Source organism: Podarcis muralis, chromosome 1, assembly GCF_964188315.1.
Source record: "Podarcis muralis chromosome 1, rPodMur119.hap1.1, whole genome shotgun sequence".
NCBI classification, from domain to species: Eukaryota; Metazoa; Chordata; class Lepidosauria; order Squamata; family Lacertidae; genus Podarcis; species Podarcis muralis.
Genome location: NC_135655.1, coordinates 70861921 through 70884374, shown reverse-complemented (window position 1 = coordinate 70884374; position 22454 = coordinate 70861921). Strand labels below are relative to the sequence as shown.

The following is a 22454-nucleotide window of genomic DNA, read 5'->3' as shown; positions in this document are numbered from 1 at the left end:
GGCCCTCTGCCTGGTTCCCTGTAACTTGGCTTCTCGCAGTGAGGGAACCGCCAGAAGGCCCTCGGCGCTGGGCCTCAGTGTCCGGGCAGAACAATGGGGGTGGAGACACTCCTTCTTGTGCTGGCTTCATTGAAACCAGCTCTATGTATTTATCTGCCCTATTTGTGTAGAGCCGGTTTGGGGAAGCTTTGTCCCTCCACATGCTGTTGAACTACAAATCCCATCAAGCATGGCCATTGCCAGGGATGATGTGACTTGTAGTTCAGCTACATCTGGAGGGGAAAGGTTCCCCACACCTGGAATAGAGCCTTTAGCTCCGTTCTGATGCTACTAATGGCCAAACCACAGCTTGGCAATCTGAACTGCTCTATCTGTTGCACATATTCCTTCTTCTCCCTCCTCTCCATCTCTGTGCAAATCCCCACTTGCTTTCTTGGTAAACAAAAACTATGGTTATAGTTTTAAGTGAACTGGCATAATGAGTTCCTGTAAACCATAGTTTGCTCTTAAACCAGATGTTTGAAATTCAGATTGGAATTTTATTTCACTATCTGGCTTAAGAATCAACTGTGTTTTGCAGAAACTCTAGCTACATTTGTTCAGATGTAACAGTAAATCATGCTTATTGCTAAATAGGAAAGGGACAGGAGAGAAGTATGTATGCTCACACAGGAATGTCGTGTATGGATAAGTACAATGGCTTGGCAAAACACTATGTATTAGCAAAGTTACAACTAAATCAGCCCATTCAGTTAAAATGATGATGATAGGGAATATCCTTATATGAAAGCGTTGCCATCTCTAAGATGTTCTCTCATACCTGATAACATTCAAGTCTCAAACTGCTGGGCCCTTGAAATCCTGCTACATAGATGCTGCTACATGTGATAAGCCCACGGAATTGTGAGAATTGTTACAATGTCATGGCAAACTACCTCCTTCCCCTTTTTGGATGGGCACTGGAATTACATGATAACATTGCCAAGGTGGATAATTACAAAAACACACACGTTAAAGTTAACGATTTGTGAGAGCTGACCTTGTATTTCTAAAAGTTCAAGTTCTAATATCAATTGTGGTACATATGACATTTGGAAGATGGTAAATCCGTGCTTGCTCTTTATCTTACCTATTTATTTACAATAAATGGTATATATGTACATTATATGAATATTGTTCACAATGACTGTGTGTAAGGATTTCTTTATGCAACATTACACCATTAAGCTTTTTACCCAACTGTTTAATTTTATTTGGGATGCCTGGAACCCTTTAAAAATAAACCTTGGAGATGTTCTTTGTTTCACCTAGTGTAGATGAGGTTGTTGAATGGCAAGAGAAGAAGAGTTGCCCTGGGGATTACCTGCTAGTATGTTTCCAATTTCTTTACATTTATATTATTAGGAAGCTTAGCTTGAATTGGTTGACCTTACTCCATATCTTTGCTTTGTCTCTGTGAAGTCAGATAAGCTTAATGACAGTGGCTTTCCCCCAATCCACCCAGTGACCTGCCTGGCCAAGTTGAACTTTGAGAGTTGGGCTTGGAGTTATCACATCCAGTTTCCACCCTCTAGCCACTGCAGCTCACCAGCACTCAGTTTTGAGGGTGCTTGGCACCATTTTGAAAGTCACAGTAAGTCTTGGAACAGATTGAATTCCCAGATCAGTCAGTCATACGTGTATGCAAATCACTGCTTAGTCATTGGCTTACTTCATATTATAAGATTAATCATGAATTTAGCTTCAGTTATCTTTGAAGAGAATCACAGGCATTCAGTTAACATGAGTTAAGGTTGTGGTACAGCTGTTCTTATTACAAAAGTCTAAAATGGATGTGTCTAAATTAGCCTGTTAAGTGCTTGATCTCTCACACACTTTTTTGTGTTAGCTATTCCAGAATAGAAGAACATCTCTAATCATGTGTCAAAGTAGATTTTTGTTTTCCTTGCCCAGCAGATTTTCCATAGAACATGCATGAGCTGAGTTTGATTTCTTCTAGTTACGTTTGCTATTCTATTCCTTCAGTGCTTTTATCAATTGTTCACTTTGGTTCAAGGTCCCAGCATGAGTTTCAAGGCATGACTTGTAGCCTTAAAGTTGTAAAATCATAGTTATTCTTGTATTTAGATTTTCTTCTGATATAGTAGTTGCAAGGCGTTATAGGTTCTTCAGTATGCATGGGTTGATGTATAATATATTCCACCGTGGATTTTGCAGTCTGATAGCTTTGTAAACATTCGTATACATATTCTAGATCACACTAGATATTACAGTGCTAAAATATTGCCAGCGTGGTTTTGATGTATCAATGTATGGTTCATTGGCTGTCTGTTTTGTTGTAAGTTGCTTTGGGTTGTCCTGGGCAGGATAAAGTGACAGACAGTTTTAATAAATAATAAATAATTTTGTGATATAAAGTGCTGATATTGCAGGAATATATAGATGTAAGCAGGACAGTGAAAATATTCTGGTTCAAGGTGGGCATGTGGCAGAATGATCAGGTATCTCAGCTGAATAAATTTAAATCTGCATTTATTTAAATAAGATTCAGCTACTCTTAGACTGTGGAATCTCACATGTACATCATATGCTTGGTAACTCTAGACTGCAGGCAGTCACAATTAACATGTTAACAATTAACCCATAACCTTTAAAGCCAATGGAATATTTGTCACTGAGTTCTATACTTTGTATTAATTACCAGCTTCTGGCATACTTTCAACATGCCTCTAAAAATCTTTATCCGTGTTGTCATTTAATCTGGAAATGAATTAGTTTTATATTGTTTTATATTGTTTTTATATTTATATATGTTTAAAAATTGTTTTTATATTCAGTTGTTTCAAACTGTTTTTAATATATGTAATTTGCATATATGTCATTACATTGTAGATCACTTCCATATCTTTCATGGGAAGGGACTCAATAATAATAATAATAATAATAATAATAATAATAATAATAATAATAATAATTTTTGCCACTCCTTTGTTGATTCAGAGACTCATGCGGGTTCATGTCAGTATACGTTTGCAAACACACACACAATTCTGTGGTATAGATTTCTTAAAGCTAGAACCAAAGTGTGTTTCTAATGCATTCTTTTGTAAAATCACAATTACAAAGTTGGACAGATTTAGATTTCTAGTTTGATACACTTAGCAAGGAAGCTGTGTGAAAGCATCCATCAGTAAGGACCATTCATGTAAAGAAAACTGAATTTCCCACTAAGTTTAAATCTTGTAAAATGAATTTTAACGTAAATAAGAAGGCTCACATTATGTTTCTTTCATTCTGAGCCCTATTTCAATACCTACAGGTTTAGTGGTGCCTATACACACCCTTTATTAAGGCTTAACTTAGGCATGGTTTCTTAGTAACAAAAATGAGGCATCTCTTGTAGAACTCTGTGGCGTGCTCAGTTCTTGGTTAATACTGGAGATCTCTGAGAAATTAGCAGCAATAATTAAGTTGTTTTCCTTATTAAGCAGGATTTTTTTAGTCATCTTATATTTTGTTTGTTTAAAAATGTATAATGGAGGGAAAATTATGTTAATCTATTTGTGAATTTGGTAATCCATTAAGGAGTCATTACACTGGGATGGAAGGGAAAGAGGGATTTGATATTGCAGAGTACATAATTAATTACTCTTGTCAGAAGGGGGGTAAATTGTCTCTTTTCTGTTCACAGTATATAGTGACATTCCCTATCTTTCAGAATACAGCAAAAACACAAGCAGGATTTACTGGTACATATTCTAATAAAATAAATATTCAAACTGCCATTTGTCAAATACAAAAACTCGGGTTATTTCCTTTTTGTTTCATTGTTGCTGTCTACACGTTATTTATTCTGCATTTCCCTATCTCCTTCAGGTACACCTGAAAGCCTAGCGGAAAAAGAGCGACAGCTCTCTACCATGATCACCCAGCTCATCAGTTTACGGGAGCAGCTTCTGGCTGCCCACGATGAGCAGAAAAAGCTGGCAGCATCACAAATTGAAAAACAACGGCAGCAAATGGACCTTGCTCGCCAACAGCAAGAACAGGTGAGCAACAAAACAGCAACATATGAAAATGTTTTTCCCCCCCACACCCAGAAAAAAATTCTACTATTTCTTAAATCCACTCCCAACCAAAAAGGGTCTGGTATATATTATTTGCAAACAAGAGACAAATAACTGTACTTTCCATGATATGCTGGCTTTTCATAGCCTGCTACTTGTAAACATTCCCTTTGATAATACATGTATGTAAAATGCTGCATTATGAATTTATATCCTCCAAAAAAGTTGTAAAGAAGGAATAAATTGTAGCAATCCTTGAAAAACTATCCTTGTTAGAATTTCAATTCTCCATTTTCAAAATGTCCAAATGCAATGAGGATGTGTGATAAGGATACATTGTGGACGAGGTTTGTCCAGTATCGGAAGTGGGTGATAGAAAGGATTCATTTGTTTACTTAGGAAAGGGCAGACGGGAACTTGTAAGGGCTCAGTGAACCAGGAAATGTTCTCACAAACCTATTAATTTGAATAGAATTTGTGCCAGAATAATATCTGCTGGATTATGCCTATACAGTAGATTCCAACATACCTGTCAAATGGATATTTTCCTGTCTGTAAGGCTATCTTTGTTACTAGTTCCTAAGCAGGTGATTTACAGCATCTTAATAAACTTTGGCAAAAGGATCAGTTAACTCTCTTTCTCTGAGCATTATATCTTAAAAAGAAACGAAAAAACAAAAATCCTACACACACCCCACCCCACCAGCCAAATATTGGTAAGGACTAGGAGATAAACAATATTCCATGCTGTCTGGTGGAAAACATTTAACAACAAAAGATTCCATTAGTTCCTTATGCATTAGTTTCAAATTAATGTGCAGTTTTTAGAAATCTGACATTATAACTAGAATTATCTTTTCAGCTAAATATGTTTTATAGGGTATATACAGCAATGTATGCTCTGTTGATTTTAATGAGTTGTGACGTCTTGTATTTTATGTGCTTGAATATTTGCCCACATGTAAGGAATATGGACTCGTCCCTAATGGAAAATAACATAAAGGAATACTGTAAAAAATCAGAAGTTAGAATGTCATTTAGCCATCCAGAGATGACACAGTAATTAACTATTGACACTTGTGAATAAGCTAGCACAAATTAATCTTGACACATTTGCAGACGAGTGATATCTTACAGTGAACACTTTGTAATTATATTTCAAAATGAAAATTAAATGACACTTAAAACTAGGTTGTCATGCTCAATGAAGCGAGCATGTAGCTCAACCAATTGGCAAATAAAATTCAGAATTTGAGCCACATGGTGCTTCTGTACCAGCTTTTGCGGTGTCAAGCCCTATACATTGAAATTGTGCTATGGTAATTGCACTGTAGTGTTTGGGATGCCTTTTTCAATCACACCACCATCAATATTAAATGCCATGGTAGTACTTCACTGGTTTCCATAAGGAAATGAATATTCATTTGATCGTATATTGTACTTAGAACTGCAGTGAGCTGTGCACTAGCAAATTGATCTCAAACAAAATCAGTCCCCAAATTATACAAAGCCTTTGTCATTTCTCAGGTCCTAGATGCAAACATTTCTCAGGTCCTAGATACAATGAGGCTTGTATCTGCATGATGTATGGATTTGCTCCTTTCACTAAATGACGAAATGAATCTTGCACCTTTTTATATTTTTACAAAAATAAATCTCTCTCCACATCTTCAAGATGCCATTCCATGGTAAAATTCAACAGTAAGAGTAGAAATCTTACAATTTTCAAACACATCAATTTCGAAAGCAGGGTAAGAACAGTATAAACTAAAACAAAACAAAAATCACTGGCAGCGACTTTTTCAAAAATTCACAGTCTGCTGGCACACAACTCTTTAAGAAGGAATCCCCTGGCCACAGGGCAATTGAAGAGAAGGGCATACTGTGTCATCACAGTTTCAGCTTCCTTTTACGTGAGACCTTAAGCAAGGCCTTGGTCTGTGGAGCTGCTTCAGACTCAGCAGAGTCCGTTTTTAATTCCTCTCTCATATATGTAAAATAAGGCCCTGCTTGTAGAAAACTAACATGTCAATGAGAGAAATTCTAGTTTAGCTTAGGGTTTTCCCCTCATGCTTTAGTTTTCTAAGCATGTTTACAACCACAGACATTCAAACAGGCAGTCCCCCCACTTGCATTCTGAAGTGGTTTGACTCCAACAGGTTGAGCTACTTTATTATTCTGAAAGTGTAACTCTGTTCTACCTATCATCTTTCCCAACCTATTCTATTTATACTGGAGAAGGAAGCAAGAGCATATAGCTAAAGCACAATATTGTGCATTAAAATTTCTAAGGGTCCTGGGAGAGATGTGCATTGTGCTCTTATTATATCGAGAGTTGATTTTGATGTGCTCTTATTATGTCATTAAAATGCTTTTCCCTTGGTGACTTGAGCATTTTCATTGCTCTCTCGTGGCCATGGCATTTGTGGAAATTTTGTGGAAAAGCAATTGCTTTAAGTAGGGATGTTGCTGAAACACATGTTTAAGTTCTCAGCTCAATGGTGAAATATAACTTTCATCCATAAAGCTAAAGACAACGTTAAATTCTCCTCCTGCCCCATTAGTCATGGTACTGCAGCAACTTGGATTTGGTAGCATGTGTTTGATGATGGAAGGCATAGTCTTATTCAGACAGTTTTGTATGAACCTAATAATAGATGAGAAGAACTAGAGAAAGGGCTTCTTACATCCCCTTCAGTAATCATTGGGTGGTTTGTCAGGAGCAGGTTTCTTCAACCTCGGCCTTCCAGATGTTTGGAGACTACAATTCCCATCATCCCTGACCACTGGTCCTGCTGACTAGGGATCATGGGAGTTGTAGGCCAAAAACATCTGGAGGGCTGAGGTTGAGGAAACCTGATCAGGAAAGTTGCTCTCAGGCTGAGCGTATTACTTTGGTAATATGGTGTCTGAGCGAGAACAAAATTTAGTGCCCCTGCCACCACCTTGAATATTTCTTAATTTCACAATAATTCATTTTGGTACAGTTGCTTTTTAAATGGATCTTCTCAGTAGGTACCCTAAACAACAACAACAATGTTCCCCTTGGCTCAGTGCCCTGTGTGGAGGAACCACACTGGTACAAAGTTGTGGAAGGCTGATCTAGCTACTCCTAAGGGAAGCACTTTGGTACAGTAAAGGTGCGAGTTAATGACAAATGGAGAATAAAGAAGTTGTGAGGTGTGCTTCCCTGAGCAGAAAGTTCCAAAGTGTTGATGTGATTACTGGAAATGTTATGCTCTGATTTCCCACAAATTTCACCTGCAAATAGGAGATGTCCTAATGGTAGGATCTCCCCTGCTGGCTCAGAAGCCAGGAGAAACATAGGGAAGAAAGCCCTCTGTCATGTATGCAAGGTCCAGCTGAGGCTTAAGCTTTGAGAATGAATACATGTAGACTTAACTAACTTCAAGCCCTGTGTTTCAATTACTTCAATAATCTTTAAAGATAGGTTAGTAAACAATATATTTAAACCTCCTTCCAATCTTTTAGTTAACTCCACAACGAATGTGGTTCGGTGAAACAAAGAAGAAAAATCTTTGAAATTATCATGAGGAATAAGTAGGAACTTGTTTTCACTCAATAATATTGAAGCCTCAACATCACTGTTTTAATTTAATGGAAAATTTATTTCTAATAGATTGCAAGACAACAGCAGCAACTTCTGCAACAGCAGCACAAAATCAATCTACTGCAGCAGCAAATTCAGGTCAGTGTGTTTTATTGCTCTCTTCTGATTATGCTTAAATTCCATTTAGTAAAAGGGGAAGCTTTACAACAAAATTGCTTTTACCCTCCTAGACAAGCAAAGCTTCAAATCCAAGGAGGATTGTCCACATTAAAAAAAAAATTAAATTGTGATAAATATTTTGGTGTAGCCTGCCTTTTGTTAATGAACAGGTTTTGTTTGAAAGATACGCATTACTTTTAAATCTTCCTATTTAGCTGTAAGATAAACAGGCATTTTAACTTCTGTGCTACAGAGGAAAAGCAGTGATTCAATTGTTGGTTATGGATTGCTTTATTACAACCAAGACTGAACTGCTTTATATTGAGACAATTACTATGGAAAACATCTGCAGCTATTGCTGTGTAGGTATATAAGTACCAAACCCTTTGTAGGCAGCAATGTTTATCTGCCAGGGGCACCAATTCAAGTTTTAGTCGTGTGTGAGAGAGAGAACAGGAGCATTCAATATGGTCCAAGGACCCACTCTTGGATATATTCAAAAACAGATTGTGAAGAAGTGTTATATTTTGAAAGCATTTGTTGTGGTTATTTTCTTTTCTTTTAATGCCTCATCATAACTATAGCAATCTTATTACCACAGGTCAAACAGTCACCTATAAAAAGCCAAAAGGGAATTGTATTTGTACCTTTACAATACATACCTAGCAGAGGCTCCTTTCACTCTTTATACAAATAGTTCGATTCATAGAACCAGTGAGATGGTCAGAGACAGTGTTTTCTCAGAAATAAATCACACTGATATGAAACATGGAGAACTTCACCTCTGTGTGGCATCTGTTAGTAATAGCTCTTCTGTTAAACACAGGAAAGTACTTCTTAAATGTAGGTTGCAATACTAACTTAACTTGATTTTCATGGTACTAACTTTCAGCTGCCTAGAGTGGCTGGGGCAACCCAGATGGGTGTGGTAAAAGGTAAAGGTAAAGGGACCCCTGACCATTAGGTCCAGCCATGACTGACTCTGGGGTTGCGGCGCTCATCTCGCTTTATTGGCTGAGGGAGCTGGCGTACAGCTTCCAGGTCATGAGGCCAGCATGACTAAGCCGCTTCTGGCAAACCAGAGCAGCACACGGAAATGCTGTTTACCTTCCCGCCGGAACGGTACCTATTTATCTACTTGCACTTTGATGTGCTTTCGAACTGCTAGTTTGGCAGGAGCAGGGACTGAGCAACGGGAGCTCACCCCGTCGCAGGGATTCAAACCACAGACCTTCTGATCAGCAAGTCCTAGGCTCTGTGGTTTAACCCACAGCGCCACCCACGTATGGGTGCGGTACAAATAATAAAATCATTATCATGCAAATATATTTCAAAATAGGGTGTCAGACACCAAGATTAGAATCCAGTGTATTGGAAAAGGGCTCCCTCCATGAATTTTATTGCTTGTCTTAACCATGGTTAAGCATAATATAAGCACAGCAGTTGTGGTGGCATTCCCGCCCCATTTCCTTAAAAACACACACATTTTAAACACCTTTTCTTGTTGTTTTGGACACCACTGCAAGTGGCTGCAATAGCAACCTCTCAACAACCTGTTCCCAAAAGCATATTAAAATATGCTGTAGCATTATTCTGGGTAAAAAATTGATTCTGCCCCATTCATTCATTTCCCGACAGAAAGCAGTTTGGAATTACAGAATTGTAAGTTGGAAGGGATCCAAAGGATAATCCAAATGACAAAATGGGCTGGGTCCAGTTAAATAGTTGTGCTAGAGGGACCCAGCACAATGAGTCCTGAAAACGTGATAGGGCTTTCTCCCACCTTTCCTCCCCCATCCAATCAGCTCTGGAGGGATCAGATAAACCCCCAGAATGGAGCACAGGGGGAGGAGAAAAGGGGGTTTTTCCATTAGGAAAGCAGAAATGCTTATACTGATGGAACAATTGTTGTAGCGTAACATTGAATTCTAGTAGTATTTTTCCAAAGGAACTTGGAGGATGGGAATGGTACAGAAACAAGTTAGGATTTTTTAAAGACAAAGAAAAGAAAAGAAAAGAAAAGAAAAGTGCTGCTGTTGCCTTTCAAATTTCTGCATAATTTCCCCAACATCACCCTTACCTAGTCATGCCCCCCTTTATTTGTGCTTTAATTTTTGCAAATTCAAATAAAATAATAATAGTCATCGTCATCACCACCATTTTGCATTTTTGAACATCTCCCACGTAAAAGGCAGTATGCATAGAGAACAATTTTCATGTCAGGGATCTAGGCTAGTTTTAAATTAGCAGTCTGTTTTCATATGTGATAATGTCACCTGCTCTTCAAGCGCTACAGTCCAGCAAGGATGGTACTGCATAATATTTCAGAATATTAGTACAGCTTTAAAGCCTGGCTTATCACAGGGAGATGGTTTTTCCTCTTGTAGAATGGGATGGTGCGAGATAAGAAGCTTATCAACAATTTCATGGTTGCTATTAATTCTTGCTATTAATGGTTGCTACCTTAGGTTAGTCAAATATATTGGAGAGGGAGGTTCAAGGAGGAAAGTGTAGAGCAAGTGACTGGCAATGCTGACGAACTGAGGATGTGGCTGGCTGTGGGGGAAGTAATGTGCATATGGAAGATGCAGAAGGAAATACAATGGTCTTCTCTGTTCTAAGATATTTCAACAACTTGTCACAGTCTGTGGAGGAAATGTCTGCACTGACTACTACTCAAGTGACTCAAGGTTCTCTGCAGATGCAGAATGAGTATGCAGTGCAGATGATGAAGCAGAAAGACCAGGCTGGCCAAATTTGTTCAGGGATGCAGCTCTTGCAAGTGGAACGGGAGAAAATTCAAGAGTCACAAAAGGGGCTCAAATTCAGCTTGAGGAGAAGGCTAATGCAAATTTGAGGAAATTTTGAGTAGGAGCTGACCATAACTAAAAGCTCCTCAACTGCATCAAGCAGTATTGAGAAAGAGAAACTGAGGCAGAAAATAAGCTTCAAGTACAAATTGAAATTAACAGATCCAGTTGGAAGAACACAGAGTCTCTGAATTAGAAGTTGCAGGAGAAGGAAGCGAGCTGGCTGAAGCTAATGAAACAATTAGTGTGCTGAACGGAAATATATCAGAGTTGCAGCGGAACTTAATAAATCAGGAAATGCAAATGAAGAGCCACGAATCACAGAAGCAGGAACTGACTGAACAGCTGAATGTATTACGCTGAAAGAGAGAGGGAGACACCAGTCAGCAAATTCAGTCTCTACAAGCAAATGTAGCCCTAACGACTGGGAGCAAGCAGAAGGTTCAGGATCTGGAGCAGAAGGTCTCCTTGTAAGAACAAGATGTTAGAATGGAGAAGAACTTGGAAGACCAACTTTCCAAAACAGAGCAGGAGCTGTAGTTGATCCCATACTGTCCGCATCACCATGCACAGACTTTGTATTGCTCTGATGCTGCTTGAGTATTTTCTCCCCCTTTTGTTCCATGGCTTCTCAGCCTGTATCTGAATTTAAAGAACTGTGGGTAGTTGTGCCAATTTTGCTCTCTAGCTGGACTGCAGTAGGAGGCAGGGATTTGCACCTTTATTCTGTGCCTGATGTCTCCTCCTTGCCTTCTGTTAATTACTTATCCTATCTTCACTTTTGAGGTACCTGAAACAAAATGTGTGTTTAAGCTCTGAAACAGTTTACTGTGTCAAGACAGGGGTTTGGCAAGTGGAGTATCAATGCAAAATGATGATGATGATGATGTTGATGATGGAGTTGGTCTTGAGCTCCCTTCTGTCTACTGTTCGTTCATAATTCTAGCTGATTCCTTGCCTTACTGCCTTCTATTCTGGGTTGTTGTTTTTTTTAAGCAAAGGTTAACAGGCATGTCACTGAGATCAAGTGACAGTTGCTTTTCCTAGGAACAACTAATCTGCCTCCAATCCATCTTGTTCTAAACATGTTTTCCCACTAAGTTATGGAGTTTAGACACTGCCTAACATTTTGTCATTTTGTGCCAATCCGGTTATTTGGGCCTGTTTAGTGTGAGAGACTTCTGTGGATTACTTCTCTCTCTTGTGTGCATTGGGAAAACTCATTAAAGTATTCCAGGCAGGTTAAGTATTTCTCTTCCATAGCATGTTTGCCAGGATTCTGGTGGGCTTTTCATCTTCTCCTGGAGCATCTTGTAAGGAATTGCTTTGGCTGCTATTGGAGCTGCTGAACCAGTGCCATATCAGGCATGCAAACGAATATGAAGGAAATGCTACTGTAAGGCAGAGAGGGTGGGATTATTTTAGAAGTTTCCAGCTTTTAGCTTGCTTATAGTTATTGAACAGCCTGTCCTATCCAAGAGGTTTAAGGTGGATTTTAAGTCCTTTCTTTTCACCAAAGAGCCTGCTTCTTCCAATCCTCCTCAGAGGATGATCAGGACTCAGGAGACCCTCCTGGAAAGTGTAGGCTGGGCAAAATTGGCTAAAAATTGAATGGAAGAAGCACATTACACACGAGGAGACACCATTCTTATAAGATGAAGGGGCTATAGCTAGGATCAAAGAGTTTATACACAAACTCAGTGTTTTGTTTTGTTTTTACCTTTGAATGGCTAAGGATCTCCCCAGTAATATTAAATTGCTTTTGAAATTCCAATCGATTTCATAAGATATTTTGTATGTAGCATGGGATGTGCTCTTTGAGAAATACAAATTCAAAGCTCCCCTGGGCATGTAGGGCTAGTCATGTGGTTCCTTGGATCAAGGCCTGCAGCATTAATTAGTTGTGTTTCTAGTCTTCCTGGACAATAGCCTGAAGCTGCACCAGTACTTCACAGTTTTATGATGTGCTGTTGTGCTGCAGTTCATAGGCAAAGAACTGATGCCAAAAGTCTGTTGACACAAGTCATACATTTGTCAGTTCGCAAAATGAGTAGGTCCTTTTAAAACAATAATAGAAACAAGTGAAGCCGATACTGATTAATTAGCCCTCTAAAACTTAGGACAATTTAAATATGGTTTTGGTAAATGAAATGGAGCATGAGCAAAAGGCAAAACAGCACATCTTAAATATGTGCCCCTCTCTCTTCTCTTGTCTCTCTGTGTGTGTGTGCATGTGTGCATGTGAGAGAGAATTAGTAGATGATGGATTGATTGAATAAATACCGTATTTTTTGCTCTATAAGACTTACTTTTCCCCTCCTAAAAAGTAAGGAGAAATGTGTGCGCGCCTTATGGAGCGAAGGCAGGCTGCGCAGCTATCCCAGAAGCCTGAGGGATTGCTGCTTTCACTGCGCAGCGATCCCTCTTGCTATTCTAGCTTCTGAGATTCAGAATATTTTTTTCTTGTTTTCCTCCTACAAAAACTAGGTGCGTCTTGTGGTCTGGTGCGTCTTATAGAGCGAAAAATACGGTAAATAGAAGGGAAAAAAGGGAGAAGGGAAAAACAGAGGGATGTCTGGTATGGGATCTGTGTGAGAATGAAACATGGGTGAATAAACATAAGAGAGGAGGAAGACAGAAAACAATGAGTGATGAATAATTTAGAACCCTGCATGATCAGAGTTCAACACTTCTTTTCAGAGAAGGGCCTTCAATACAGATTTTGAAACTTCAGACAGGTTCATAAAGGAGAAGACAGCCCTTCAAGTACCTTGGTCACAAGTTGTTTAATGGTTTAGACCAGGCATCCCCAAACTTGGCCCTCCAGCTGTTTGGGGACTACAATTCCCATCATCCTTGACCACTGGTCCTGTTAGCTAGGGATGATGGGAGTTGTAGTCCCAAAACAGCTGGAGGGCCAAGTTTGGGGATACCTGGTTTAGACAGATGAGCACTTTGAATCATGTGTGGAAGCTTTTAAGGTTAGTGTTATCTGAATGATAGCACCCCATCAATAGTCTGGTTCCCATATTCTGAACCATATGTCATTTCTAAACTGTATTTTAAGGACAACTGGATTATGTTCCTCTAGTTTAAAACAGAATTGCAGCTAATACTAATGGCAGCCCTTGTGGTGTTCACATTAGGGCGGTCAGCCAGTATGTTCCACTCCAGAGTTGCCACAACCCTGTACAACACAATATCTGACTCATTTGGAAAACTTTATATCCCTCTGTCACTGGAAGTTACTGTGTCAATTCTGAATGGAATATTTTTCTAATTGTGGCTTAAAGGTTCATTTCTCATCACATTCCCTTCCTACCATAGTGAACCCTGCAGTTATTTCCTTCACATAGCTAGTTAGATTGCCATTTAATCCGTGAAGTTATCTTTGCACATTGAAGGTTGAGTTCCTCTTCCATTTTTATTGTCACTAGCGTTCATTTTCATGAATACGTTTTCCTCCTGTTCTTGAAAGTAACATTCATGCTGTGCAGTTTAATATCAACAAACTCGCCTGGTCTTACTTTATTAAAATGAGTGAGCATGACGGTAAACAAAGGGGCAGTAATATGAAAAATGACAACTGTTTAACTGTCCTTGAGTGTGAATAATTTTTGTTGTACTTAAAACTTGAGAGGCTGAACCAACAAATCCCTTTCCTTATCCATGATTAACTACTGACAATTGAGGTACCTGGTGAGCTGAATAAGGACTATCTCTTTATGTGAAGTGCATGTCTAAAGATCAGGAATAATTACATTCTACATTAGCCTTCATGGCCCCCACAACCTGGTTAATTAATTTTTTTTTTGCTAGGATAATAATGCTAAGATATTGGTCATTATTAAGTATCTAATTGACCTCCTGTTTCAGAGGTGGACCCTTCATTTATTGCCTTCTAGAAATAGGTTAAAGCTATTTGCTATATGTTTGCTGAAGGGGCACTGTCTGGAATTTAGCTTAAACTGGGCTGCAACTGTTCATTCATAGGTCTCTTTCTCTGTAAACTGTATTTAGCACTGACAAGCAAAAAGCAATTATAGCACTACTGTTCTGGCACAGGGGAATACCCCCTCCCGCCTTTTGTTATCGATCATGGAACTGATCTCCTTCCAGTAAGCTCAGAACAGGACCAAATAAAGTTGCTGAAAGCAATTTGATACATCTGTTGGCATGTTACATGGATCAGAGGCTCTGTTGAAAGTAGAAAACAAGGCTTGTAAGCAAAACTCAAATTCTAAGAATAGCCCTCAACTTTAGTAAGTCCTTAAAATATTTTTAATTGTATATTCAATCATGAATTAGCCAGGAAAAAAGAGACCCAAGCCCATCTCATCCCTTTATATTTTCACTGCACTGTGCGGTTTTTAATTGCCCATGGGCATGCTGCTGTGATCTTCTTCAGAACTAAAAAAAGAGGGATAAAAATGCAAATCTAATTATTTCTTTTATCTAATTTAATTAGCTTCTAAAAGTTATGATAAATGTACTTAGAGCTTTCTTTAAATGTTTAAGTTGATTTTCTGGATTAAAAAGAATAGGCACACCTAGTGTGCTCACCACAGAACACAGCTGAGTGTGTATATAATTGTTCTTGCTCAGTAAACAGACTCTCTTGGAGATAGTGGACTCTCCTTCATTGGAGGTTTTTAATCAGAGGTTGGGTGGCCATCTGTCATGGATGCTTTAGTCATGATTCCTGCATTGCTGGGGGTTGGACTACAGGACCCTTGGAGTCCCTTCCCACTCTGCAATTCTATGATTATATGAAATCCATCCATAGCTCATTAATATTATTCTAGACTGCTCCACAATTAGTCATAGTCAAAGTCAGGACTGGCCTCTTTTCAGAACAGTGGTCTGATGGAAGTGCTGCATTTTTGCTTAATCTGCAGCCTGGTTCACCTGTCTTGGTAAGCTGAAGTGTGATTTATGGAGACTGTGCTGGAGAGGAGCTCAGCAAGGTTTAGCTTTAGTGTGATGTCTGCACCTGTACTCGTGGTTAGGCTCTCTCTTTAGCTGCAGCTCAGAACAAACCTGGGCTACAGATCATGGATAAGGAGGAGAGAGCTTAACCATGAACCCAGGCATAAACCATAAACCTTGGCTTAGCTGCTATGCCACACTGAACCAAAAGGTGAGCAAAGTAGGTGTGAGCTCCCCTCTGTGAGTTAGTGTGTCTGTGCTAACCCATGGTTTGGCTTCGTTTTTGGAGAAAACATGGCCTCCTGTGTATCTTCACATAAGTGGCCTGTAGTTTTTAGAAACGGGAAAGCTTAGGCTTCTAAGATCACAATGTGATCCTATGAAAATTGGTGAAAGTGGGACTATGCAGAATTGGATAAGATGACAGGAAGGATTCAAAACCTGCGGGACCAGAGATTCACAGAAGATTGGAATAAATATGCAAACTATTTGAAGAGCAACTGTAATCAACAAATTACACTAGCAGGACTACAAGAAATTTTGGAAGGAGGAATATATGAAATATTACAAAGAAGAGAAAGAAGAGAGACATTAGTTATGATATTTAAATGTAATAGTGAAAGTAAGAAATGTAAATTAAGTGGGGGAAAACTGGAAAATTTTCAGATGTGGTTGACGCAAGTCAAAAAAACTGTATAAGATATAAATTATGTTTTATAATTGTTGAAAATTTTATATATGTAGATATATATAGATATATATAGATATAGATAGATAGATATAGATATAGATATAGATATAGATATAGATTAGATTTAGATATAGTAATAATATATGTGTGTGTGTGTGTGTGTGTGAGAAAGTGACACATCCTAGTACTATCAAGGCTAGAGTCAGGCATAGGTCAGCAGCAAAAAAATTAATTTAAAAAAATCACTTAAATCTTTATTCAAAGAAACAAACCATAGCTCTGGCCTAGTGGTCTCAACAACGCTTTCTAGGAGGTCTCGTGCCAGTGAAGCAGTTGCAAGGACTAAAGGTCCCTGCCTTCCCAGTGTCCACCAGGATTCCTCCTCACCAAGTTATTTCCCAGCAGCCTCAGGCTGTGTCGGCTCAGCCCATTTCCTTTCTCTGTGAGTTCTAGGAGACCAGTGAGGAGGGGAATCTGGTCACAGCAGGAGGGGGAGACTCCTTGGATTCTTCAGCAGCCTGTCTCCATTCTGCCTCTTAGCCAGCCTCCCCTCTGGCCTCCACTTCAGCCTCAGAGTCAGAGTCTGAACTGCTCTCTGCCACAGCCTCTTCCTGTTCACCAAACTCTGCCACCTCTCCTGTTGCTGACACCCCCTCTTCCCAGTCTGCTCCTTCTCCTTCTTACCAATCATCATTGCCCCATCACAAATCCCCTGGCTGAGAGCCTTCTTCCCCTGGGGCCTCCCACCACTCCTCTGCATCCAACCAGCCAATGACACGTATATTGGAACCAACCAATGCCCCATATCTTGCTGCATATTTAGATGAATGAATAAATTTGGACATGCTTTTCAAAGTAGGCACATACTCCACTTACAAATCTGATCTGCAAGCTGATGGTGTTGTATAAAAGTTTATTAATAATGATAATGACATTGGTAATTATGTGTGCAACACTCTCGGGGTGGTGGTTAGCAAACCCCCAGAACTTCATGCAGGGGAATATGTTTGAGAGATTCAGGCTCAATTCAGGCACACTGCATCAAACTATGAAATTTAACTATGGTTTTGTATATCAGGCTTGACAAACCATGGTTTGTTATTACCTAGCAATTCAGAACCCAAAACTGTCTTGGTGTGATATCCGAATTGACAGGCTATAATTGCTGCAGCAGCTTCCCCTCTGATTGCCCCTGCAACAAAAGCAATCAACCATGTTTTAGGGTGATGCCTGAATCCAGCCATAGACATAGTTGAAGTATTATTTACTTACTTATTTACTTATACTGCTCTTCATTAAAAAAAATCCCTTAGTCATTAATAAATAATAATACAAAATACACAAGTACAACCACTAATAAAACAATACTCTAATAAATTACTGATCACCACCATGATATGAATGAGCTTGGCATAACCATTGCATTCCTCTTTGCAAATCACAATTCTCTCCCTCCATTTCTGGTTTGAGATTAGTAAATTTTCTTTTAATCTGAATTGAAAAACTATTGTTTACCCTTGGCCTGGTTTCAAATAGTTTCCAGCTTTAGATGGAATAGGAAACAGTGCTTTGCCCATAGCCAGGCAACAAAGGAGGAATTTCCATGTGTGAGGGGAGCATGCAAGCGAGAGGCTCAGGCATGTAACACTAAACCATGGTTTGGCATTAACTACTGAACATCTCACAATTACATCCCAAGTTTTGTAGAATGTTGTCTCCTTAGGAAAACTACTAAATGCTTATCTACTTTGACCATGTGCTTTATTTAAATTGGTCTAAAAAATAATGATGACTGTAGAGTTGTCTTATTTCTTATTGTAAGATCCAAACAGTATATTGAATTCAAAAAAGGAAAAAAAAATGATTAGGCCTTCAGTATCTCTTTCATATGACTCTTCTAATTATAGAGCAGTAAATGGTAGGCGAGCATATGTTAGCAACATGAGCAGCAGTCTATGAAATGAGCTACAAGTTAATAAAATCATCTTGTGGTACTGTTGGCCAAATGTTAGCACACATGTTTCGGAAAGTGATATTTCAACAGGCTTGAAGAATAGGACTCTGGCGCATTGAACCTGAACATGATCTGATGTGTGGAAAAGAGCTAAATCTGCAGCAAAAGCTGAGGTTTAGGATGAGAGAGGAAACAGGAATTTGGAAATGAAGGTTGATCACGCTTGTTTCTTTATTTCTCTTTTTATTTTTGAAAGTGATGACATCATTAGCTATTTTGTTCACTCCCAAGTTCTGTTGGACATCCCCTCCCCTAATTCCTATAAGTACTATAGCAGTGTATCTAATAATCAATAGCCATTTTTCTCATTTCAATCAGTGCAGCAGAACACTTGCTTGATAGAGAAATGGAGGAATAAACCAGATTAATCAGGGACAATTGATAAGAAGGCTGTGCCCTTGCTGCTGAAAAACTAGGCAAAATCCAATCATGTGATGTATTCAATAGTTAGTCATTACTTTGCAGAAAAGTCTAATGTGGATTAAGGGTGGACAAATGTGTCAATTTTAGTTTCTCTCAGTTTCTCATTTTTCCAAAGAAGTTCAGTTCACCTTATTTCCACAACAGTTTGCAATTGTATAAAAATGAAACACACACACACACGAGTTATGCATTTTTGTGTGCATTTTTGTCTGATGTGTGCATTTTTGCAAGCATATATTTTGTACTATTTTCATTAATAGACATAGTTTAGTGTACACATTTCTCTAAAAATATTTTGTTTGCATTTTCGGGTTGAAAAAATCTAGCACAAAAATTGGAGAAAAAAACTTATAGCTGCATTTAGGTCCCTGTATTGGTTTGGGAAGTGCAAATTAGTTGGATTTGCATTAAATTGTGTGTGAAACTGAGATAATTTCTGTTTCATCCTATTGCATGCATGTAGAACAGAGTGGGGGACAGGGGTGGCGCTGTGGGTTAAACCACAGAGCCTAGGACTTGCCGATCAGAAGGTCGGTGGTTCGAATCCCCGCGATGGGGTGAGCTCCCATTGCTTGGTCCCTGCTCCTGCCAACCTAGCAGTTCGAAAGCACGTCAAAGTGCAAGTAGATAAATAGGTACCGCTCCGGTGGGAAGGTAAGTGGTGTTTCCGTGGCTTAGTCATGCTGGCCACATGACCTGGAAGCTGTACACCGGCTCCCTTGGCCAATAAAGTGAGATGAGCGCTGCAACCCCAGAGTTGGTCACGACTGGACCTAATGGTCAGGGGTCCCTTTACCTTCACCTAGAGCAGAGTGGGGGAAGCTCAGGGTCCAAGCAAGCAGGCAGCTTGGCTGAGTGAGCAAACAAATGGGCAGGTGGTCCAGCGGAGTGGGCAGGCAGATGGTCCAAGGCTGGCATTCCAGACAGGACTTCACATACTCCTTCCCATACGTAAAGGGAGAGGGTTGGAGTTGGCAAGGAAGGTAGAGGATGTGGTGGGGGCTGGGTTGGCAAGGTTTGTTAGCAGTGTGATTAGGAGTGGCAACCCACAGTTAACAGTATTTTTGTATAGCATCCTGGAATCCTTTTGATGAATGACAGTTAAGACAGTTAATAAATACATAAATAGCATTCTATTTAATCATGCAAAGTCCTGCATTTACAGGTAATTAATACATGATCAGTGAACAGCTAGTTTATGTCATGTATCAGGTATTATTAATAGAAATGGTTTTCTAATATACTTGGGTAAATTGCAAGTTCTCATGCTAGGATTCATTGTATTTATAGGTGACAAACTAGGTTGGGTTTTTGGGGTGTGTGTGTTATATTTGAAGAATTAAGAAGTAGTAGAAGTTGGGCTGGTACCTACAGCAATAGACTGTCATGGATAGTCTCTAAGGATTGCATTGAAACACATCCCTTAATAAGATGTAATAACACTGTCAGTTCTGGGTTTTTTTGCTTGCTGTAACTTTTATGGACATGGAATATTTCTTTGATGGTTAATTGTGAGCTATTTGAGCTTAAGTAATAATATATTGTCTGCAGTGTGTGCTTTCCTGGATATAGTGAATAAAGGGAATAGTTAATAAAATGTTAGTGCGTTGTTTAAAGAACCTGATTTATGGTGATGGCCGTGTATACAAGCAGCGCTGGAATGTGATGATATCAAAGGTCAGAGTTTTCTTTCAGAGATTCAGGTATTTGGACAAAAATGATAAAACACAGCTCTGTTTTAAAAAGGGAGGCAGAATGTAAGTTAAAGCATTAGAGAATAATTGTAGTATACTTTCTGTATTGTGACAATAAGCCATTTTTTTCATTAAACAGGGCAGACTTTGACAGGTGGGGAAGTTAAGGTGGTTTTTAGTTGTTCTAATGAATAGTATATAACAGTTACAGAAATTTGTGGAAGTGGGGGTGATGCCCTTGTGTGTTCCTTTGATCAACTATTAGAACAAAGTTGTTAATTCAGTACATAGGGAATGCCCTCTTCAATAAGGTTTGCATGACCCTCTGTCTGTTGGCCTTTGGGGAAATCCTATTAAAAAAAAATCTGGTCTGCATTTGGGTGGTTTTATTATAGTTTAGAAAGGTGTGATCTGCTGCTGTATTTCAATATTGTTATTTATTTTTACTGCTTTTCAAAAATATGTTGAATGTTGTAACCTGCCGTAGAAGGGTAAAAGCAGACCTGAAATCCATTAAATTAATAGTAATTAATGTTAATAATAATATAAATTAAGAAAGAGAAGTTCAAGTGAGGAACTGGAATTTCAGCAGGAACTTGAAATTGTATACAATTGTATACAATTGTATATAATTGTATAGTGTTGTATACAGTTAGAAGCCTCTACTGTTGGATTGGTTCACATTTATGTGCATATTAATTTATCTCTTTACACTCGGTGACTGGCAGTTGAATGTATGAACTGAATAAACTGCTTTTGAGTTGACTTACTTATCTGTGGTGAAACTCTGATGACTTATTTACCCATTCAAGGGAACATTCGATTCTACAGTCAACAGCTGCTTTTGGATGAGATATAAATGGACCATGCTTTCCTGATACAGATTCCCCTCTCTGTGTGTTTGTGAGTGAAGAAGCCCAGAAGTTTCCTGTTAACTATACTACCCAATTCTGTCTAACGGGGAAACTGTGGTTAATTGTTTTGGAACAAACCAGGGTATGAAACCAGTTTTACACTATAGTTAACCAAAGGCTTCTTGGCTTGTTTGATGGCCCATGAAAAAGGAATAGTAAAGCAGCTGCATTTGGAATCTAACATTTGTTTGCATGAAGCTGAGATGTTGTCTGAACATAGGCCATGAGCAATGAACACATGGAGCAGTTCAGCTCTCCTCATATCATCTAGAGATGGAAATCAAGTCACATTGTTGTATGCTTCCTTTCCCTCAGTATATTTTAAAAATAATTTTTAACCAACTCTACATAGGACTGTGAAAGGATCGTAAAGGAGAAAAATCAGAAGAAAAGGGCTGATTTATTTAACTGCCCTAAATTAAAAACAGGCCTCCTCTGCACATTAACAAGTCTTGGAAACAATATAATTCTTTCTGTACTGGCACTTTTTGATTCTTTAAGCATTGGGAAGACGTGTTTTCCTTCAAAATATTCAAGGTGTGCACAAGGCCTATGTATGCACACCCATGTTTTGGTTTTGTGAAGACTTTCCGAAACAATTTCTGTGTTGAATTTTATGTTTTGGCTCCTGCATCACAACTCATCAACTGCCTCATATTCTTTTGGACATGGTGTCTATTAACCTGGAATGAATGAACAATTGACAAGTAATGAAGTTTTTGTTTTTTGTAAACTGTCTCTTTCGTAAGCATTTAATGCAGTACTGGAAAAAAATCACTATGAGTAGTTTCTAATTATATTAGAGAACTGGTTGCTTCAAAAAGAGAAAGCTGTGTTTTCTATTTAGGCACAATATTTCTCACTACATGGTAGAGTAGGGTTGTTGGCTCTGTTGTACTTAGAAGTCCTGCTTGTTTAAAAGAACTAAGTCTTTCCTATAAATCTTGTATAGACCATCTTCTGTAAATCAGGCATTTGCACAGCTTGTGTAAATTATGTCTACATTGAGATTTTAAGAAGTTAAACAGTGTGCATACCATACTTGAGGGATGGAGAATAAAAAGTGATATATTGTGCGACACTTGATATAACACAGCAGAATATCTTTTCAGTTCCACAGGGAAGCATTGACATCACCATGCTTAAATTCCTATGCTATAGGAACTTCCATAAAATGCTACA

General features: G+C 38.8%; 1 protein-coding gene and 1 pseudogene across 16 annotated transcripts in view; both read left to right on the top strand.

Annotated features, from left to right (window-relative positions):
• SOX6 (SRY-box transcription factor 6) overlaps window positions 1-22454 on the top strand; it is a 459717-nt gene that overhangs the window by 298536 nt on the left and 138727 nt on the right. For all 16 annotated transcript variants that reach the window (XM_077930886.1, XM_077930879.1, XM_077930884.1 and 13 more), the window contains 2 exons: window positions 3877-4049; window positions 7708-7776. In XM_077930886.1, the coding sequence (XP_077787012.1) occupies window positions 3877-4049; window positions 7708-7776 (242 nt within the window). The remainder of the gene's footprint in view (window positions 1-3876; window positions 4050-7707; window positions 7777-22454) is intronic.
• Window positions 10337-16287, top strand: LOC144328135 (mitotic spindle assembly checkpoint protein MAD1-like; annotated as a pseudogene).